Source organism: Vanacampus margaritifer, chromosome 1, assembly GCF_051991255.1.
Source record: "Vanacampus margaritifer isolate UIUO_Vmar chromosome 1, RoL_Vmar_1.0, whole genome shotgun sequence".
In the NCBI taxonomy this organism is placed as follows: Eukaryota; Metazoa; Chordata; class Actinopteri; order Syngnathiformes; family Syngnathidae; genus Vanacampus; species Vanacampus margaritifer.
This window is the reverse complement of record NC_135432.1, coordinates 20,532,330-20,549,046: the sequence shown is the minus strand read 5'-3', so window position 1 is coordinate 20,549,046 and position 16,717 is coordinate 20,532,330. Positions and strand designations below refer to the sequence as shown.

Here is a 16,717-nt window from a genome sequence, read left to right as displayed (position 1 = left end):
CATGAGGCGCCATTGTTTTAGTATTTATTATTGTATTTCCTGTCTTTGTTAATAATTTGTTTTAGCTGTGTTCTATACGATTTTTCTTTATATACAGGAGGTTTGTATGCAGCTATGGTTGTCTAGAATAAAGTTGAGTTTATTTAACATGCAAAAGCAACCCACCAGTGTAGGCAAAGATGCAAAACAATTGTTCATTATATTAGTTTACATTTATTTATTTTAACTGCTAGGTGATAAAGCAAAAAGTTAAAGATATTTGGGTGGCCACGTTCAAAACCAAAACAAGAGCAATCTGTACTAAGATGACCTTGACACGTAGCAGAAAGTTTAGCAAACAATTGCGATTTTCACACGTCTTACCAACCCACCAAAGCAAAAATAGTGTCTACTCTTATGTTCTTGCTTAACAAGGTGTGCGTGCAACTAATGTATCTCAAATTTAGTCTTTTTTGTTTGTTTGCACGTTATAACTTGTGCACAACATGAGAACTAAAACACATCCATGCAGTCTCCCACGTTCTATATAAATGAAATATATAAGTCATTTTGAGAAAATGTGACTTTTTTTGGGCGGTCATTTTATTTACATTTTGAATAAATTCTTTTAAAATAATGCAACTAACAAAATGACACACAGCGTATAACAATTGTCTCTCCAGTCCTTTACGACCCTGTGTTGATTCAGCATTGGGTCGCCATGGAAACTGTCCAAGTTTGGATGTCAGAGCAACACCTGCTTCGTCAAGTTGCACTCAATCCATCCAGATGTGCACATAGCAGGCAGAATGCACATGTCCATATGACAATCCACAAAATCTGGTCACTACAGAAGAACCACAAAATGTTCATATTGATCCTTCTGATCGTGTGCTACTGGACCACGTCTGTTCCTCACAAGGCATCCCAAAGAGAGTAAAAATCTAGAAGACTTCTCTTCTGCTGTGTTCTGGAAGCTCTGCCAGACCCTGAAGTTCTCGCAGACCCTGAAAGACAAAATGACAGTAAGTCAAGAGTGTCCTGTGGAGTCAAGCCTTAGAGTTCCCTCCAATACTTAATAGACTGAAAACCACATCAACACAGTACAGGGGAAATAATTGCCAGTCAGGGACCCAGTGATAATAGTAATAGTGTGGGAGGTGGGTCGTCACTCGGTTCATGGGCGATCATTGCCAACAGGCTCTCAAAATTAACTATTTTCTTAATTGTTGCTCATTTTCTCTTAGTGGCCTTCCGCTTCTTCCTTGTGAATCAAGCCATGTTTTTTAAGGTTCACTAAAGAGTCATTTATACTTAACTGTATGCTTTACCATTGAGTCACAAATGAAATAAAATGGCAAAAGGAAAGTAGTACTTTTTTTAAAGGTTACGAAGCAGCTAATACGCATTCCCAGTGCATTTCTTAATTTAAAAAATATATATATCTAATAACCTGTAAGCCATATATTTTAAGGATAATGTTGTAAGATGAGTTTGAAATTGTATTTTAAAGTGCTTGGGATCATATTTTGGGTTTAAACTATTAATATATATGCAATTATAAACATTTTAGGAGGCTAATTATGTATAGATTTTCACAATACGCATTATGGCTTGGCTGATAACCGTCAACATAGCAAGGGATCACTGACACAGTTCTTACATCTGTCCTACTGCACTACCATTAAACATCCATTTCAAAACAAGCGACACAGATGGTATATCAAACTCCCCCGCTGCAAGCAAAACTGTTAACATAACAGCTAACAAACATACTGCAAGTAACAAGAAGCCAAACAGGACATACTTGACTTGATCTTGTGAAAGCTATTCATATTGTTTTTCTGTGTGCCAATATGATCATTAAAACTGACCTCAAGCACCAGGCGGATGTTTGCTTTAATTTTGGCACAGTCTTTGGTCAGCTGATCTGTGAAGCTAACACACACATACACACAAAAGCAAAATGAATATGGGCAGCATCTTACATCAGGAAAAATGGCCAAAGCTAGCCAGCATTACAGTACCATGCCACATTATAAAATGTCTAAAGTCAAACTAAATTTGGACAGCTAAACTTCATGTCTTTTTTTTTCCTGTTAAAATGTGTGAGTCTTCACTGACGCTGTTAGTTGATTCGTCTTCTTGTCGATGAATCGCAGAGCTTCAGCGTGTTCCATCTCTACGAAGAAGCCAAAGCCCACCAACACAAAGATCTTGGATGAGTCTTCTCTGTGGAGATGAGGACAATCAATGATACTAAATATTTTTTTTAAGTAAGCTATTGATTTGTACTGTGCTTATGTAAGGGGTGCAAAATCTGCTTTACTAAATTCTGAATTATTAGTAGTAGTGCGTGGGAGGAACGTATGAGCTTACACTTCAGCCTGAACGTAGAAATTACATCCCAGGTCAACATCTGCCTTGAGGCTTTGAGAATCTGTCTCCTGTATACATAAACACACGTTAATCTTATCTATAGTATGTGTGTGTGTGTGTGTGTGTGTGCGCGCACCTGCAGGGCTTGCAAGGTGTTCTTCAACTGCAGATAATGAGAGATTTGCTCATAAACAGCATCTCGTTGCTCCATCACTTTTCTGAAAACGACACACAAGGACAAGGGTGTTAAACGTATGGCCCGAACGATTAATCGGCTGATATTAGCTCTTTTCAACTCAAAGTTAATGACATTTAAATATCCCCCAGGTCCCCAAAAATATAAATAAATTAAAATAAATCTGCTGGGTTTTTTTTGTTTTACATTTTTACCCCCCTTTGTTGCAGAGTTAAACAAATAAATACTATAAAGTAAAGTTAAGAATCATCACAGCACACCTAAATGCCACTGTGCTGATGTTTGGACACTAAAGTGAACAGTCTACGCCAGGAACACATCCAAAAACGCTGGCTTTCCACCTATTTATTTGTAAAGGCGTCAGGGAAACGTGTTGCTGTCAAATACAGTACACTTTAGCTATGATGCAATGCAACGCACAGTAGAGTATCAGCTTCCTTCCATAGTACAGCTACAAAACAAGTGCAGTTATGATATGGATTGGTAGTCATAGTGATCCGTCTCTTACTGTAAATCTTTCTTCAGTACTTCGTCAATAAACCTTTCATACTGCAGCACCTTCGAATCCACTGCACTATGAGAATTCGCGTTGGTTTTAGAGCTAACTGGAGGGGCCATCGGCGTTTGTTTGCTTGCTCTGGTCGGGGCGCAGGAATGTGACATCACTGAAGTGAGGTCGGGGTATTGTGACGTCATCTTTGTGCGACGTTTAGTTGGCGCTTGGAGCAAAAACAAAACGCGCAGAGAATTTCCTGTAAGTATGTTAATGTTGTTGTTGTTGTTGTTTTAATTAACGTGAGAAATGTTGTTTGAAGGTATACATATTTACACGCGGCCCTTAATAACAGTGGCTAACCTATATACCTACAGCTCGTTGTTGCTAGCTAGAAAAAGTAATTTTCTTTACCTTTTTAATATTGAATCTGACATCCCAAAAATATATATGGGCAAAAACGGTTGAATTGTTTATACAATGCAGCTGTAACGTGCGCACACAACGCTTAATTGTAGCCCCAAAATATTGATTTGTGACCACGAATTAGTAATAATGTACTATTAATAATCTTGTAATATTATGTGTAACTCTGAGAGTTGACTGTTAGTAGCTGATGATTGGCGGTTGTGACATCAGTGAAGATGAAAGAGAAAAAATACATTTGATTTCATTCTTGACTTGGGTTAGTCAGTCATATCAACATAAATATACCCAATTACTCATACTGCATTTTTAATAAGTACAGTATATGAAAATGGAGAAGAATGTTATTCACATAGAAAAACATTCTGTCGTCCATGCTTGTCCTTGACTTCCTGCCCATTCCTAATAACTGACATTTGCTGTTTATTCAGCAAAACTCAGCCAAATATTATTTTTGAAAGGTTTTTGTGCAACAAGCACAAACACGTTCAACAAACACACAAACACAAGAAAAATCAATAAACACACAACTCATTGTGTTTACTAATATGGTGCTATGTCTTGTTCAACCTGTTTTGAGATGTCTTCTGGAGCAGATCATTCACAATCATCGGCATCGTCATGTGGACTAAAGTCAGTTAGGAGGTCTCCTCGCCTGTCCCCTCAGGTAGCTCAGGTGAACGTTTGCTCACTCAATGTTAGATTAAAGACTGGAAAATGTGTGTAGTATATTAACTTGTCTGTTGAGCATAAACTGAGGGCTATTTAATAACTTTCATCTTGTTAAAGTGTAACAAGTTGTTTTTGTTGTTAACGCAACAAGCACATGTGTGTATGTGCGCGTACAGGGAGGTGCTGTTCAAGGAGATGAGCAGAGGAAGAACAGTAGCAGCCTGCAGGAGGCAAAAAAGAAAGGAAGAATGTCGAAGAGCAGAGAAGATCGAGATGAGGAGCTGCAGGTCCGACTGCAGCGGATGGTGAGCGGAACCCATCTCATCACAGTAGAACCTTTTGTACTCTGTGAGAATGAGTCGGCAGTGGTCACCACTTAATGTTATTTGATTTAAGTATGTGTGTGTCTGTGTAGGACCTGTCCAGCAGGTCATGCACCAGTGGAACCGGTTTGGTCTATTCAGAGACCTTCACTCATCATCAGAACTTGTGGGACCCCAAGTAAGCTCACCTGACATGACTATGCACATTTCAAAATATGTGTCACATTACCGTAGGTAGGTAGGTAGTATAGCACATTTACTTATGGAATTTTTGGGGACATTGTATTCGTCACAGTAGTTTTAATGCTTGAACCCCAGTATTTTTTACACTTTTACTCTGTTACATTGAGCTACATTACATGCTGTACTTTTATTAATCTAATATTGCTTGCGCAATCTATACATGTTTTTGATTTGTCAGAGAGACTTCCCCTTGGCCGCTGTCACATGACTTTCACCAATCCAACGGAAATACAAGTGAGGCCATTTGACCAATCAAATACGGCCAGGCAGTCACATGATGACACATGAATTCTCCACAGCCTTAAAGCTGTTTCTGGAGTGTAAACAAAGTTAGTTTAATATGTAGAATTTTGATGTGGCAGAATTTGCCATATTTAAACATTTTGGTATTTTTCCCATTGAAGTGATATTGTTGGGCACGATCTGAATTTGCACATTCCCAGTTTATATTTTTGTCTGATGTTCATGCTTTGATTTAAAAAATACATCAGGACAGTTATTCACTACTTGAATATTACGTCACTCAATATTTATTGTAGTTTGTATATGCGCTTACTCAAATAATTATTTGGAGGACTATTTTTTATAGTAGTCATATTATTCTGTAGTAACATTACTATTACATGAGTCCAATTTTAGGTTACGCTGCCTATCGCCGCACATGACTCTGCATATATGCATGTCACGTGACTAAATCTTGCCCAAACCAAAGAGGTAAGATTCTGACATTTTCAGGATAGTTGGACAAAAATTGAGAGCATTTGGATTGAAAATAAACACATTTAGACACAAAGTGGCGTTTTGGCTCAAAGTGAGGACATTTGAATACAAATGAAAGAGATTTCAATGCATATTGATGACATTTGGTGCAAATTGAGAATATGTTGACTTGACACAAACTATGACTGTACGTATATATACAGTAAGTTACAAAGTTCTGTATGTATGACTGCATGCGTGTATGTCACATGACCCTCTTTGCAATTGTCCTCTGTCTTCAGTCATGCAGAATGTCCAGCCAGAGTGACATCCATCATGGAGGAGCTAGACAAACAAGAACTGTTGTCTCGCTGTGTTCAAGTGCAGGTGAAATGTTTGACCTTCTGACTTTATGCTGACGCAGGTGAAGAAGTGTATGTGTGTGCATGCACGTGTGTGTGTTTCAGCCCAGAGCAGCCACTGAGGAAGAGCTGCTTCTCGTGCACACGTGAGTTTCACCCAAACATGAAACAATCCATCTTTGTGTTTTACATCATCTCTGATCAAGTGCGTGTGCACGTCCTCCTGACAGGAAGAACTACATCGAGCTGATGAAGTCCACTCAGATGATGTCTGAGACAGAACTGCGTCAACTGTCTGACAAATACGATTCCATTTATATCCATCCCGTAAGAATACATACACACATGCACACGCGTGTACGCGCACACACAAATGTATCTGTTGTGTGCGTATGCTACAGGAGACCTTCCAGGTGTCCGTATTGGCGGTAGGTTCAGTGCTCCAGCTGGTGGACCAGGTGTTGACTGAACTGAGGAATGGCTTCGCTGTCATCAGGTATGATCGAAATGTGTGATGAGGTGTTCAGGTGTACCTCAATAACCAAGGTTGTTATGTGTTTATGTGTCAGGCCTCCAGGACATCATGCCCAGTCAAACGAGGCCAATGGTTTTTGTATTTTCAACAATGTGGCCATTGCAGCCCGCTACGCACAGAACAAACACAAAGTCAAAAGGTTTGTCTTCTAGGGGAAAAGTGTGACCATTAAGACACACATTGAGGACATTCAGACACATAGTGAAGACATTTGAACACAAAGTAAGGACATTTAGACACATTAAAAATTCAAACACAAAATGTATTCTACTTGAAAAGTTAGGACATTTAGTCATTTTAGACACAGAACATTTATGCACACATTCAGATTCACATTCTAAACAGAAAATATTTGTCTTTTTGAAAAGTTAGGACATTTAGACAGAGTGTGAGGTTATGTAAACAAAATTAATGTAAGGACTTTTTAGACACACAATGAGGACATTAGACACAATAAGGACAATTAGATGCAAAATGAGGACATTGTCACACAAAGTAAAGACATTTTGAAAAAATGAGGTCAAACGCCACTGACTGAGCAGTGTGTGTGTGTGTGCGCGCGCGTGTGTGTGTATGTGTGCGCGTGCGTGTGTGTGTCAGGGTGTTGATCGTGGACTGGGACGTTCATCATGGCCAAGGTGTCCAATATGTTTTTCAGGAAGACCCCAGGTGACGTCTCCCTTTTTTAAACAACACAAAAATACCAAAAGTGTTTTCCTGTCGAACTGTGATTAGATGTGTGTGCGTGCGGCAGTGTGTTATACATGAGCGTGCACAGGTTTGAGCAGGGTGCATTCTGGCCTCACCTGCCAGACTCTGACAACACTTTTGTGGGTAGCGCCCCCGCCGAAGGACGAAACATCAACCTGGCCTGGACCACGGTCAGTCACGTCAAATATTCTCTTGTGCAGTGTTTCCCAACATTTGTTGAGTCAAGGCACATTTTACACACAAAAAAATCCAGACTATGTAAAAGTGTCACAGAAAGTATTAGTACGGTGGTAACTTGGTTTATGGGTTTAATGTGTTATTCTGTTGTATAAATAGGAAAAAGGTTGATCCAGAGTTAATTGTGCCTTCTGCCATCTGGTGGAAGAGTTTTTCTTTGTTTGCCTGTCACTATATGTCGCTGGCAGATAGATGAACAAAGATACATTATTTGCAGTTAATGAGTACTCATTTTCAGACTGATTAAGTGTAACTATTATCGCCCACAGCAAAAATGAAGTTTGCACTCAACCCTGTTGTCTCCTTGTTCAGGCAGGGAAAAGCGACGCAGACTACATGTGTGCTTTCCAGCAACTGCTGCTACCTGTCGCCTATGAAGTAATGCTCACTGCTTCCTGTGCAAATTGACATCACACTTTCATACTACAACCCCCCCCCGGTCACATTCAAACTTTAAAATGTGTTTGTCTGTGTGTGAAGTTTCAGCCGGAGCTGGTTCTGGTCTCTGCTGGTTTTGATGCCGCACTGGGGGATCCGAAGGTACGACAGGGCAGATTTGAGATCAGTTGTACAATAATGACATCACTATTGGCTCTCTGTTGAACATGGAAGTAACGTGGTCAATGTACAATAAGCGCTGGCCAAAGGCAGAATTATTCTGTGCTGTTCGAGGTAGTGCTACTAATGCTACTGCAGCCCTAATCTATAGTTATACAGGAAGTAGCACTGGTAGTATGGACATACTTGCATTATGTCTGCCTGTCACTGTGTGTGCTGGCACAGATTAGAAAAATACTTTCACTGGACACCAATAAGAAGGCAAAATTATTTTATGCGGAATAAACAGAAAAACTCACTCCCCAACTTGTGTGTGTCTTTGTTTTCAGGGCCAGATGTGCGTGAGTCCCGAGTGTTTCCAGACGCTGACACACATGCTAATGTCTTTGGCCGAAGGTCGACTCGTTCTGGCTCTTGAGGTAAAAAAACAAACAAACACAAAACAGTACGTATGAACATTGTACAGTTAAATAAAAAAATATTAGCCAAGCCTAATCATGTAGACAGCAAATGGACTATATGCCACGGAGGAGGTGGGACTTCTGATTTCCGGGTTTTCACCCATGCCTTTGTGCCCCTCGGTTGCGCGTTCCCGTCAACGGGTGCGAGGCTGCGAGTGTGTAGTGTCTCTCTCAGTGTCCGAAGCATTTCAGATAGCTCAGACGCCCTCCCACCGATGAGCGGGGGCGCAGGGGTGGAGGTGCGAGTGTTGGAACGCGGCCAGCAGTGGCCGCAAACGGCGCTGATGTGTAAAACCCGGAAGTCGGAAGTCCGTGGCATCTACCCCATTGGTCAGAATTTTAATTTTGCCTCATGCTGATGTTTTCTTTGTTCAGCTTGTGAATGCCGACAGTTTAGGCTAGGCTTAAACACTTTATTTATTATATTAGATTATATGGGCATTGGAGAAAATAAAGGCTTTATTTGATTTTACAAAAGGGCCTATCATTTTGATCTTATCTCTACATGTATGTTTTTTTATATATATGTTTAGGGAGGTTACAACCTGCAGGCGACCGCAAAGGGTGCTACCGCTTGTGTTTGTGCATTGCTGGGGGGAGCCTGTGCCCCAATGGTTGCATCCACTGCTCCTTCTGACTGGTACCTGTGTCACACACGCACACACGCAGTGATACTTAAGATCATTGCCTTATAATTTGTGTTAGTCTGCCCTGTGGGACCTTTGGGTTGTAGAGGTGAATTCCCATAATCAATTATGGGACTTAACAGAAAGTAGCATAGCCAAGGACTTGGTAGCGTTATCTTAAAAAAAAAAACTAAAACTTGAATCTTTGTTTAAAAAAAAAAGCTGAATGAAAAGTCTATTAACTGTTTACAGTTAATTTTTCTAACCATTAATGGAAACTAGATATTGTTAAAATGGACGTTTAGTGGACTTGGAGTCTTAGTTTGAAAGGGGCCCATATGATGGAATTTTTTTTTTTAAATTTTGTTGAAAAATAGTCGTTTCTGGAGAGACTGCCGACCTATCAATAAACCAGTAAATCTTTATTATTATCTGCTTATTCTAAACATGTATCCGCATGCCTTGCAATATATAGGGCAGAATGAGGGCCAGTAAAACAGCCAATTCCATCATGACAATGAAGAGACTTTGGAACTCTTTTAAATTGTGAAAAAAATTACTTAAGCTAACTGGAATTCAAAACATTTGACTCGGTAAGGACATGACATTTTTAAACTGTCAGGCTTTAGCTAACTGAACCTGGATTATTTAAAAAAGTAATTTGTCTCTGTGTGTCAGTGCCCTGAAGTCCATCTCTGAGACCATCTCAGCTCTGTATCCATTTTGGACCTCACTGCAAGTGCTGGGTAAACACACACACACTATCATGGAACATGCCCATTCCTGGTTCCTGTATATTTTTGTTTATTTCATTCTCAAGTTTCCCAACCTTTACTGAGTCAAGGCACATATTTTACATTAGAAAAAAATCACAGCACGTCATGCAAAAATGGTACAAAAAGGTAACTATAGTGAAAGAATGATCATCTTGTCTCAATTTACTCACATAGTACTAAATCTGGCCTGTCCTGTGACACATTGGTTGGGAATCACTCTTCTAAACTATTGGTTGTAGTTCTAGCTAGTATGTCCTCATTTCTGCGTGACAGTTGTACCGTGTCTCCTATAGAGGGGTCTCATCTTGCTGAAGGACACGTCCTCAGGTTAACAACCAATGAAGTGAGCCCACAGATTCCCACTGTCACAACAACAGGCCTTGTGTACGACGAGAGAATGATGGAGCACCTGAACCAGTGGGACAGGTGGGTGGGTCTTTGTGGTTGTCCTGCACTGGATTGGATGACTGGCGCGAGTCCACTATGCGCTCACTTTTGTCTGCAGGCATCATCCTGAACAACCGCAAAGAATCTTCAAGATCTTCTCTAGGCATCAGCAGCTCGGACTGGTGGAACGTTGCCAGCGCATCCGTGCTCGCTTGGCTACCGAGGAGGAGCTTGCCATGTGTCACACGTACGTGACAGCGTACAATAAAATGCTCACCAGTCCATAGTAGAGCACACATAGACTAACATGTTTAAAAAAAAATAAATAAATAAAAAAACCTTCATTCATCCAGTTAAGAACAGATTCGCATTTGCAATGCCGACCTGGGAGCAAAGCAGAGTGAACCAAAGTGTAATAAACGCAAGTACACACAAATACATAGAAAATTAATTGTGCGGTGTGATGTTACATCATATCACGCAGTGAATAAAAGGTTCAAAACAAGCTAAAAACAGGTGCAGCTATCATATTGTATAGTATCCCTCACTGACCTTTTAAATGATGATGGTAAACAAAACCATCACTTTGTGCGTATACATGTTTTAGCGTGGACCACATCCGGCAAATGAAGTCTACCACTACGATGAAGAGCAGAGATCTGCACAAACTGGGACAAGAGTTCAACTCCATCTACATCAATAATCAGAGTTTTCAGTCAGCTCTGCTGGCCGCTGGAAGCTGCTTCAATGCTGTGGACCATATCATGAGCGGACAGGTACCAATCACAGCACAACTTCAAACACACCCTCGTTTATCAGCACAATGGACTTGTGGGCCAAAATACAGCTGAGGTTTGATATCATGCAGGCGCTTGACTACAAGGCACCAGCTCATATACATTTCAAGTTATTTGAAAGGACCAACAAATAGGACATTCACTTGTTTGCATTTTGGTATTATCAGATACTGGATACTGGATCAGATAAGTCAAAACTCAAAATAAGCGATCTCACATCATGGTTTCTGAGTCCAAATTTGCATTTTGTGCATCATCAAAACAGACTAGCACACTGAAAATGAGATTTTTTTCCCCCCGATCATTAAACCACTGATATCGAGAGAAGCTCAGTGCTACTTAAGCGGCACAGTTAGCTAACAACGAGCTTTGGCTGGCTACTGTTGTGGCTTAACATTAAGTCAGTAATCATGGCCTGAATGGCAGTGAATAAGCTACAATTCTGACAAGCATTGTCACTTAAGTACACTTTTCACAGTAGTCTTATCATTTTATTTTAATGACAGAAATTTAAAATAATAATAATAATAATATTCTGAAAACGGTAAAAAACTATTACTAAAACGGAAAAATTACCCCCCAAAATTAATCAGATAAAAAGAAATTGTCATCATCCTGTGTGTGCGTGTGTGTGTGTGCAGGTGAGAAGCGGCGTGGCTATCGTGCGTCCTCCTGGTCATCATGCTGAGAAAGACTCTGCGTGCGGTTTTTGTTTCTTCAACACAGCGGCACTCGCCGCTCGCTACGCACAGAAGTCTTCCCAGCATGCACCTGTACGAGTCTTAATTCTGGACTGGGATGTTCACCACGGCAATGGCACACAGCACATGTTTGAAGACGACAACAGGTAAGAAGATGTCATGTGACTGCCGTGTGTCACCTAACCAGTCAGCTCATCGTTGGCGTGGCTTCCTGTCTGCAGTGTCCTCTACGTCTCCCTTCATCGCTATGACAACGGGAACTTTTTCCCGTCCTCAGAGGACGCCGCCTCAGACCGGGTGGGAGTGGCCAAGGGGACGGGCTTCAACGTCAATGTGGCGTGGAGCGGCGGGAGGATGGGAGATGCAGAGTATCTCGCCGCTTTCCACCACGTCGTCATGCCGATTGCCACTGAGGTGACTACACGTACACACTCATGATCCGCACACAATCCCATTTTCACCATTAAAATGAATTGAAATATTAATCTGTTCCGGCTGCCTAAGCTTGAGAAATAGCACTGTATTGATTTGCATCATTTCATTTCCTGTTGTTTTTAATCATCAATGCTATTCATTCACTTTGTGTATTAATTTCCTTGTATAAAGTTATATAAATAAACTTGCCATTCCCTACAGTTCAATCCAAGTCTGGTGTTGGTGTCAGCGGGATTTGACGCCGCGCGAGGAGACCCTCTGGGCGGATACCACGTGACCCCGGAGGGCTACGCCCACCTCACGCGCATGCTGATGTCGTTGGCTTGTGGGCGAGTCTTACTCATACTGGAGGTAAGTGATGACGCTAACTTGGTGTGGGTGATTTGGTCCAAAAAGTCCAATTTCACATTTTAATTGCTAAACGCACATCACTTATACATAAAGGACATTATTCAAAAGAAGTGTTGCTTGAGCGATGAGTGGGAGCGCGCGGTTGGGGGGCACAGGGCTGGGGGTGCGAGCGTTGGAACGCGGCCAGCACTGGCCGGAAACGGCGCTGATGTGTAAAATCCGGAAGTCGGAAATTCGTGGCATCGACGCAAGGATGTGCCTTTAAAAATATAAACTAACAAATAAATGTAATTAATCAATAACATTGAATAACTAATTAAACACTGTTACGGGCGACCTATCAAATCACAGGGTGGTTACAACTTGACGTCCATCTCCGACTCCATGGCGATGTGCACGAGCGTGCTGCTCGGCGACCCTCCTCCTTCCCTGGCAACGCCCCTCCCCCCACCCCACCACGCTGCCGTGGCAGTCATCAACGAGGTCATCCGGCACCACGCCTCCTACTGGAAGTCGCTGAGGATAAACAGTGAGTTTTAGGGTCCTGCAGGTGTCACCAGTGAGTCTCCAAAAACATTTCTGTGGCGTGTGCACATATGAACAAACAACGCTCCCACATCCAGAATTTAGCATTATAATCAGAAGCTAATGCTGTCATCACTGCATCTCTGACTTATGTTATCATTTGGCAAATTTTAAGAAATACTGTATGAACACATTTAACTTCTTTTTTTTTTTAGTCCCAGAATCCGTGCGAGACGCTATACCTTCCCCGAGCGCTTATCAGAGGCGCAGTGGAAAAGCAAAAGGCAGGAAGTCGAGGCAGAGCGGTCCAGACAAACCACCACTGCCCCCTATGGGACTGGAGGGCACAAAAGTAAGAGCACAAACATTTATGCAGAGCGTGGCACTTTAAGTGTTGACATTGTTTTTGCTGTTTGGACCAATTAGGTGGACCACAGTTTGGACCAGCTGACACAAGGATTGGCCGACTTGGACATCAGTCAACCCACGCACCCCCCCAACGTGGAAGCCGAGTCAGGTGAAGTGTCACATGAGCAGAGCCAATCAGCAGCGAGCTCAGAACCGCCGGTGAGTTCAAGACCTCATGGGTTTGGAGTGTCTTCAGATTAGTGTTGCCATGACAACAAGCAACCGCCATGGTTCACGTTTGAGTTTGAAAATAGACGGATTGGCCAACTCTTTTATAGGTGAAGATTGAAAAATGTTAGTTTTAATAACAAAATCGTAATTCATGCTCGTTTTTAAAATGGCATTATTTACCATTAATGTATTTAATTTAATAATTTATTTTAAAATATACTAAAATGGATTAACCAATTATCGAAATAAAAATGTAAAATAGTTTGTTTAACAATGTAAAGAAAAAGAAAATAAAACAATATAAGTATTTAATAAAATAAAGTACATAAATACAAAATTAAGTTAAATTTACTCCAAAATAAATGATGCTTTCGTTTCTTTTTCTTTTTGTTACTGCAATTGGCTTGCCGCCTACTGCCGAAGCCAGCTGGGAAAGGCTCCAGCACCCCGTGACCCTTGTGAGGAATAAGCGATGAAGAAAATGGATGAATGTTCTTTGTTGTTTATAAGTAATTTATATATATAGATATATGTAATGTATTCAAATAAATAACATAATTTGTGCAATCCTTTTTATTTGATTATTTGCAATTTATATAATTATATTAATGAATGAGTTAACTGTTAAATAATTAACTCTCTAGTTTTTAATAAACAAATTAACTGAATGCTAACAGTTTTAAAAAAAAAAATTTGGAGAATTCTTTTTTTTTAACTCAACTTTAATTGGAGAGCAACCACTGCTATAAACATAAGACCCACAATAAAGATTCACTGTGAGATTTCGTAACCATTTTTTTTAATTTAATGATTTGTTTATTGAACATATAAACAAGTAGCAGAAAAATAAAATGAAGATTTAAAAGAACAAGAAAAAACTTATACAAGAATTAGTCATAGTTTCAATGTAAGGGAGTGGGAAGAAGTTAGTTAGGAAGAAACTTATCTAGTCCTACCCCTTATTTGTTGTATGTTTTGACTTATTTCATTATTGATACAATAATAGGATAATAATGTATTTCAATGAAAGAAAAATTTATAAACCTGGTCATGAATACAAGTGCACTCTGACATGCGTATATTTGCCAGCAACATATGTACATAAATGAAATTCATAGGCAGATACCATAATACATTTATGAATCATATCCTCATACTCACATATACAATTTTCATTACACCCATACAGCAACATTGAAAAAAATGACATTTATACAATTTTAACTTCTCATGTCTGATTTAAGTCATTTTTTAAAAGTTTGCTTTTAAACATTTTTTTTAATTCAACAAGTGACTGACATCTTTTCAGGTCAGTTCCAAAACTATTCCACAAATTAACACCTTTTACAGAAACACACCTTTGCTTAATATTTGTTTTTGTTTTGTTTTTTTGTAGACACTTGTACCCCTTATGTTATAAGGACATTTTAAGGAAAAAGACTAATAAATTAATGAAAAGAATATGGTTGTTGGGCCGGATTAAAGAATAGAACGCCCCTTCATTTCCCGGCGGTACAGTACTTGATGGAGTTGATGTCACCCTTTCACTTCCTGCCAAAGTTATGTCTCGTTATCACACTCAGGCCGTTGACATCGCCACACCAGCAGATGTTGGAGAAGAGGCGGAGCCTGAGCTGGAGGGCGCTTGCGGCTGGTCCAAGCCTGAGGGAATTCTGGAGTTGACGTGTGGAGTTCAGACGGTCAGTCAGGACTTGGATTCTGCTCTGGAATTTCCTACACAGAGGAACTTGTAATGTGTATGTCCTCAGGCCCCTATGTATGTGGTGGATCCTCTTTCCTGGTGTCCTCACCTGGACGCCGTCAAGCCCCTTCCACCATCTGGTATTGATATCTTTCTGCCCTGTCAAGACTGTGCCTCGGAGGCAGAAAATTGGATTTGCCTCACCTGCTACAAGGTGACATCCAGATACAGTGGATGGATGGATGGATGGATGGATGGATAGATAGATAGATAGATAGATAGATAGATAGATAGATAGATAGATAGATAGATAGATAGATAGATAGATAGATAGATAGATAGATAGATAGATAGATAGATAGATAGATAGATAGATAGATAGATAGATAGATAAAATGAATGTGAGACAATTATTTTAAAGTGAGACAATTATTTTATTATTTTAAAAATATATATTTTTTTATAAATGAAAAAAATAGTACCGTAAATTAATTGTAATTTAATTAATCATAAGCAATGTAATGTAAAATAAAATAATTATTGTATTAAAAGAAACTATTTTGAATGTTTTACATACTGTACAGTATATTTAATTGTACTCATTAATTTCAATAATTATAAATAATAAAAATGTATTGGTAAAATAAGAAAATAATATGCATAATGCTCTTCATTTTGTATTTATTTAATTAAACAACTGGCATATTAATCAATAATCACACTGAAATTCATTACAATTATTTTTTTAAATTATGAATTATTATTTAAATAAACAATTTTTCATACGTCATGGTGTTGTTTGCATAACAAAAGCTGTGATATTTTGGATAAGATTTCCATGTGTAATCTAATGATGATGTCACACATGTCCCCAACGTCAGGTGGCGTGCGGCCGCTACGTCAACGAACACATGTTGATGCACGGCGCGACCTCTGAGCATCCCATGGTGCTGAGCTTCTGCGACCTCTCCGTGTGGTGCTACGCGTGCGAGGCCTACGTGCACAACCAGGTGACGTCGCGCTAGCTCACTGATTGATTGATTAAACCTTTATTATGCACGTACTGTACAAAAAAACATAACTCCACAGTTCCACACCACAAATTGATGTTGTTTTTTAGCCTTGTACATAAGTAGTGCTCTCGTGAGACAATAACTGTGTAACTTCATTGGTGTGTGCAGGCCGTGTTTGAGGCAAAGAACGCTGCCCACAGGGCCAAGTTTGGAGAGGAGATCCCACCCTGGAGTTAGGAGGAAGAGGAGATGTTAATGAAGAGTGCTCAGACTTTTATACATTTTTTTGTTACACTGAACCTCTGTTTATTGCAGGGGATACGTTTTAGACCCCCCTGGTCACAATTCAAAGTCAGGGCTCATTTGCATATTTATTGGACAAAAATATCTTTTTACATGTGTTTTAATTTTTTTTGTATGAATATACTGTATCACATTAAAAGAAAAAAAAATCAGATGTGGCCTCATTGTTTTCCCAGTGCTGCGTGAAACTAATGTCCTTTTTTTTTTGTATGTTACTATTTTCAATAGACTAAATGTGGTACAATGGA

General features: G+C 39.9%; 2 protein-coding genes across 5 annotated transcripts; one reads left to right on the top strand and one right to left on the bottom strand.

Moving 5' to 3' along the window:
* Nucleotides 1-560: 560 nt before the first annotated feature.
* On the bottom strand, nucleotides 561-3,240 carry uxt (ubiquitously-expressed, prefoldin-like chaperone). The gene is made up of 6 exons (XM_077581749.1): nucleotides 3,063-3,240; nucleotides 2,495-2,576; nucleotides 2,359-2,426; nucleotides 2,104-2,211; nucleotides 1,854-1,917; nucleotides 561-986 (listed from the first exon to the last, which is right to left on the bottom strand). Exons 1-6 carry the CDS (start codon nucleotides 3,215-3,217, stop codon nucleotides 924-926), a joined length of 540 nt encoding a protein of 179 aa, XP_077437875.1. The 5' UTR covers nucleotides 3,218-3,240; the 3' UTR covers nucleotides 561-923.
* On the top strand, nucleotides 3,183-16,621 carry hdac6 (histone deacetylase 6). 4 transcript variants are annotated; one of them, XM_077581681.1, is made up of 29 exons: nucleotides 3,183-3,308; nucleotides 4,054-4,140; nucleotides 4,322-4,450; nucleotides 4,561-4,646; nucleotides 5,713-5,797; nucleotides 5,878-5,918; nucleotides 6,003-6,099; nucleotides 6,174-6,268; nucleotides 6,342-6,446; nucleotides 6,908-6,976; nucleotides 7,062-7,188; nucleotides 7,568-7,633; nucleotides 7,736-7,795; nucleotides 8,143-8,232; nucleotides 8,808-8,914; nucleotides 9,579-9,646; nucleotides 9,970-10,102; nucleotides 10,182-10,310; nucleotides 10,671-10,839; nucleotides 11,502-11,707; nucleotides 11,783-11,975; nucleotides 12,198-12,347; nucleotides 12,699-12,876; nucleotides 13,088-13,224; nucleotides 13,299-13,439; nucleotides 15,035-15,151; nucleotides 15,221-15,367; nucleotides 16,035-16,163; nucleotides 16,335-16,621. In XM_077581681.1, exons 2-29 carry the CDS (start codon nucleotides 4,054-4,056, stop codon nucleotides 16,401-16,403), a joined length of 3,210 nt encoding a protein of 1,069 aa, XP_077437807.1. In that variant the 5' UTR covers nucleotides 3,183-3,308; the 3' UTR covers nucleotides 16,404-16,621. The 4 variants fall into 4 exon arrangements, with proteins under 4 accessions (XP_077437807.1, XP_077437800.1, XP_077437825.1 ...); XM_077581674.1 differs by having other exon boundaries at nucleotides 4,054-4,149; XM_077581690.1 differs by lacking the exons at nucleotides 3,183-3,308; nucleotides 4,054-4,140; nucleotides 4,322-4,450 and adding an exon at nucleotides 4,890-4,945 and having other exon boundaries at nucleotides 4,580-4,646.
* The last annotated feature ends 96 nt before the right edge of the window (nucleotides 16,622-16,717 follow it).

What these genes read in the sequence shown, in the direction of transcription:
- uxt (XM_077581749.1), bottom strand. Translation starts at nt 3,217, where the DNA reads ATGTCACATTCCTGCGCCCCGACCAGAGCAAGCAAACAAACGCCGATG. An exon ending in AAGACGAATCAACTAACAGC is followed by an intron (nt 1,918 to 2,103) that starts GTCAGTGAAGAC and finishes TGTGTGTGTTAG; the next exon opens with CTTCACAGATCAGCTGACCA. An exon ending in ACATCCGCCTGGTGCTTGAG is followed by an intron (nt 987 to 1,853) that starts GTCAGTTTTAAT and finishes TTTGTCTTTCAG; the next exon opens with GGTCTGCGAGAACTTCAGGG.
- hdac6 (XM_077581674.1), top strand. Translation starts at nt 4,054, where the DNA reads ATGTCTTCTGGAGCAGATCATTCACAATCATCGGCATCGTCATGTGGA. An exon ending in ATTCCATTTATATCCATCCC is followed by an intron (nt 6,100 to 6,173) that starts GTAAGAATACAT and finishes CGTATGCTACAG; the next exon opens with GAGACCTTCCAGGTGTCCGT. An exon ending in TTTGCCTCACCTGCTACAAG is followed by an intron (nt 15,368 to 16,034) that starts GTGACATCCAGA and finishes CCCCAACGTCAG; the next exon opens with GTGGCGTGCGGCCGCTACGT.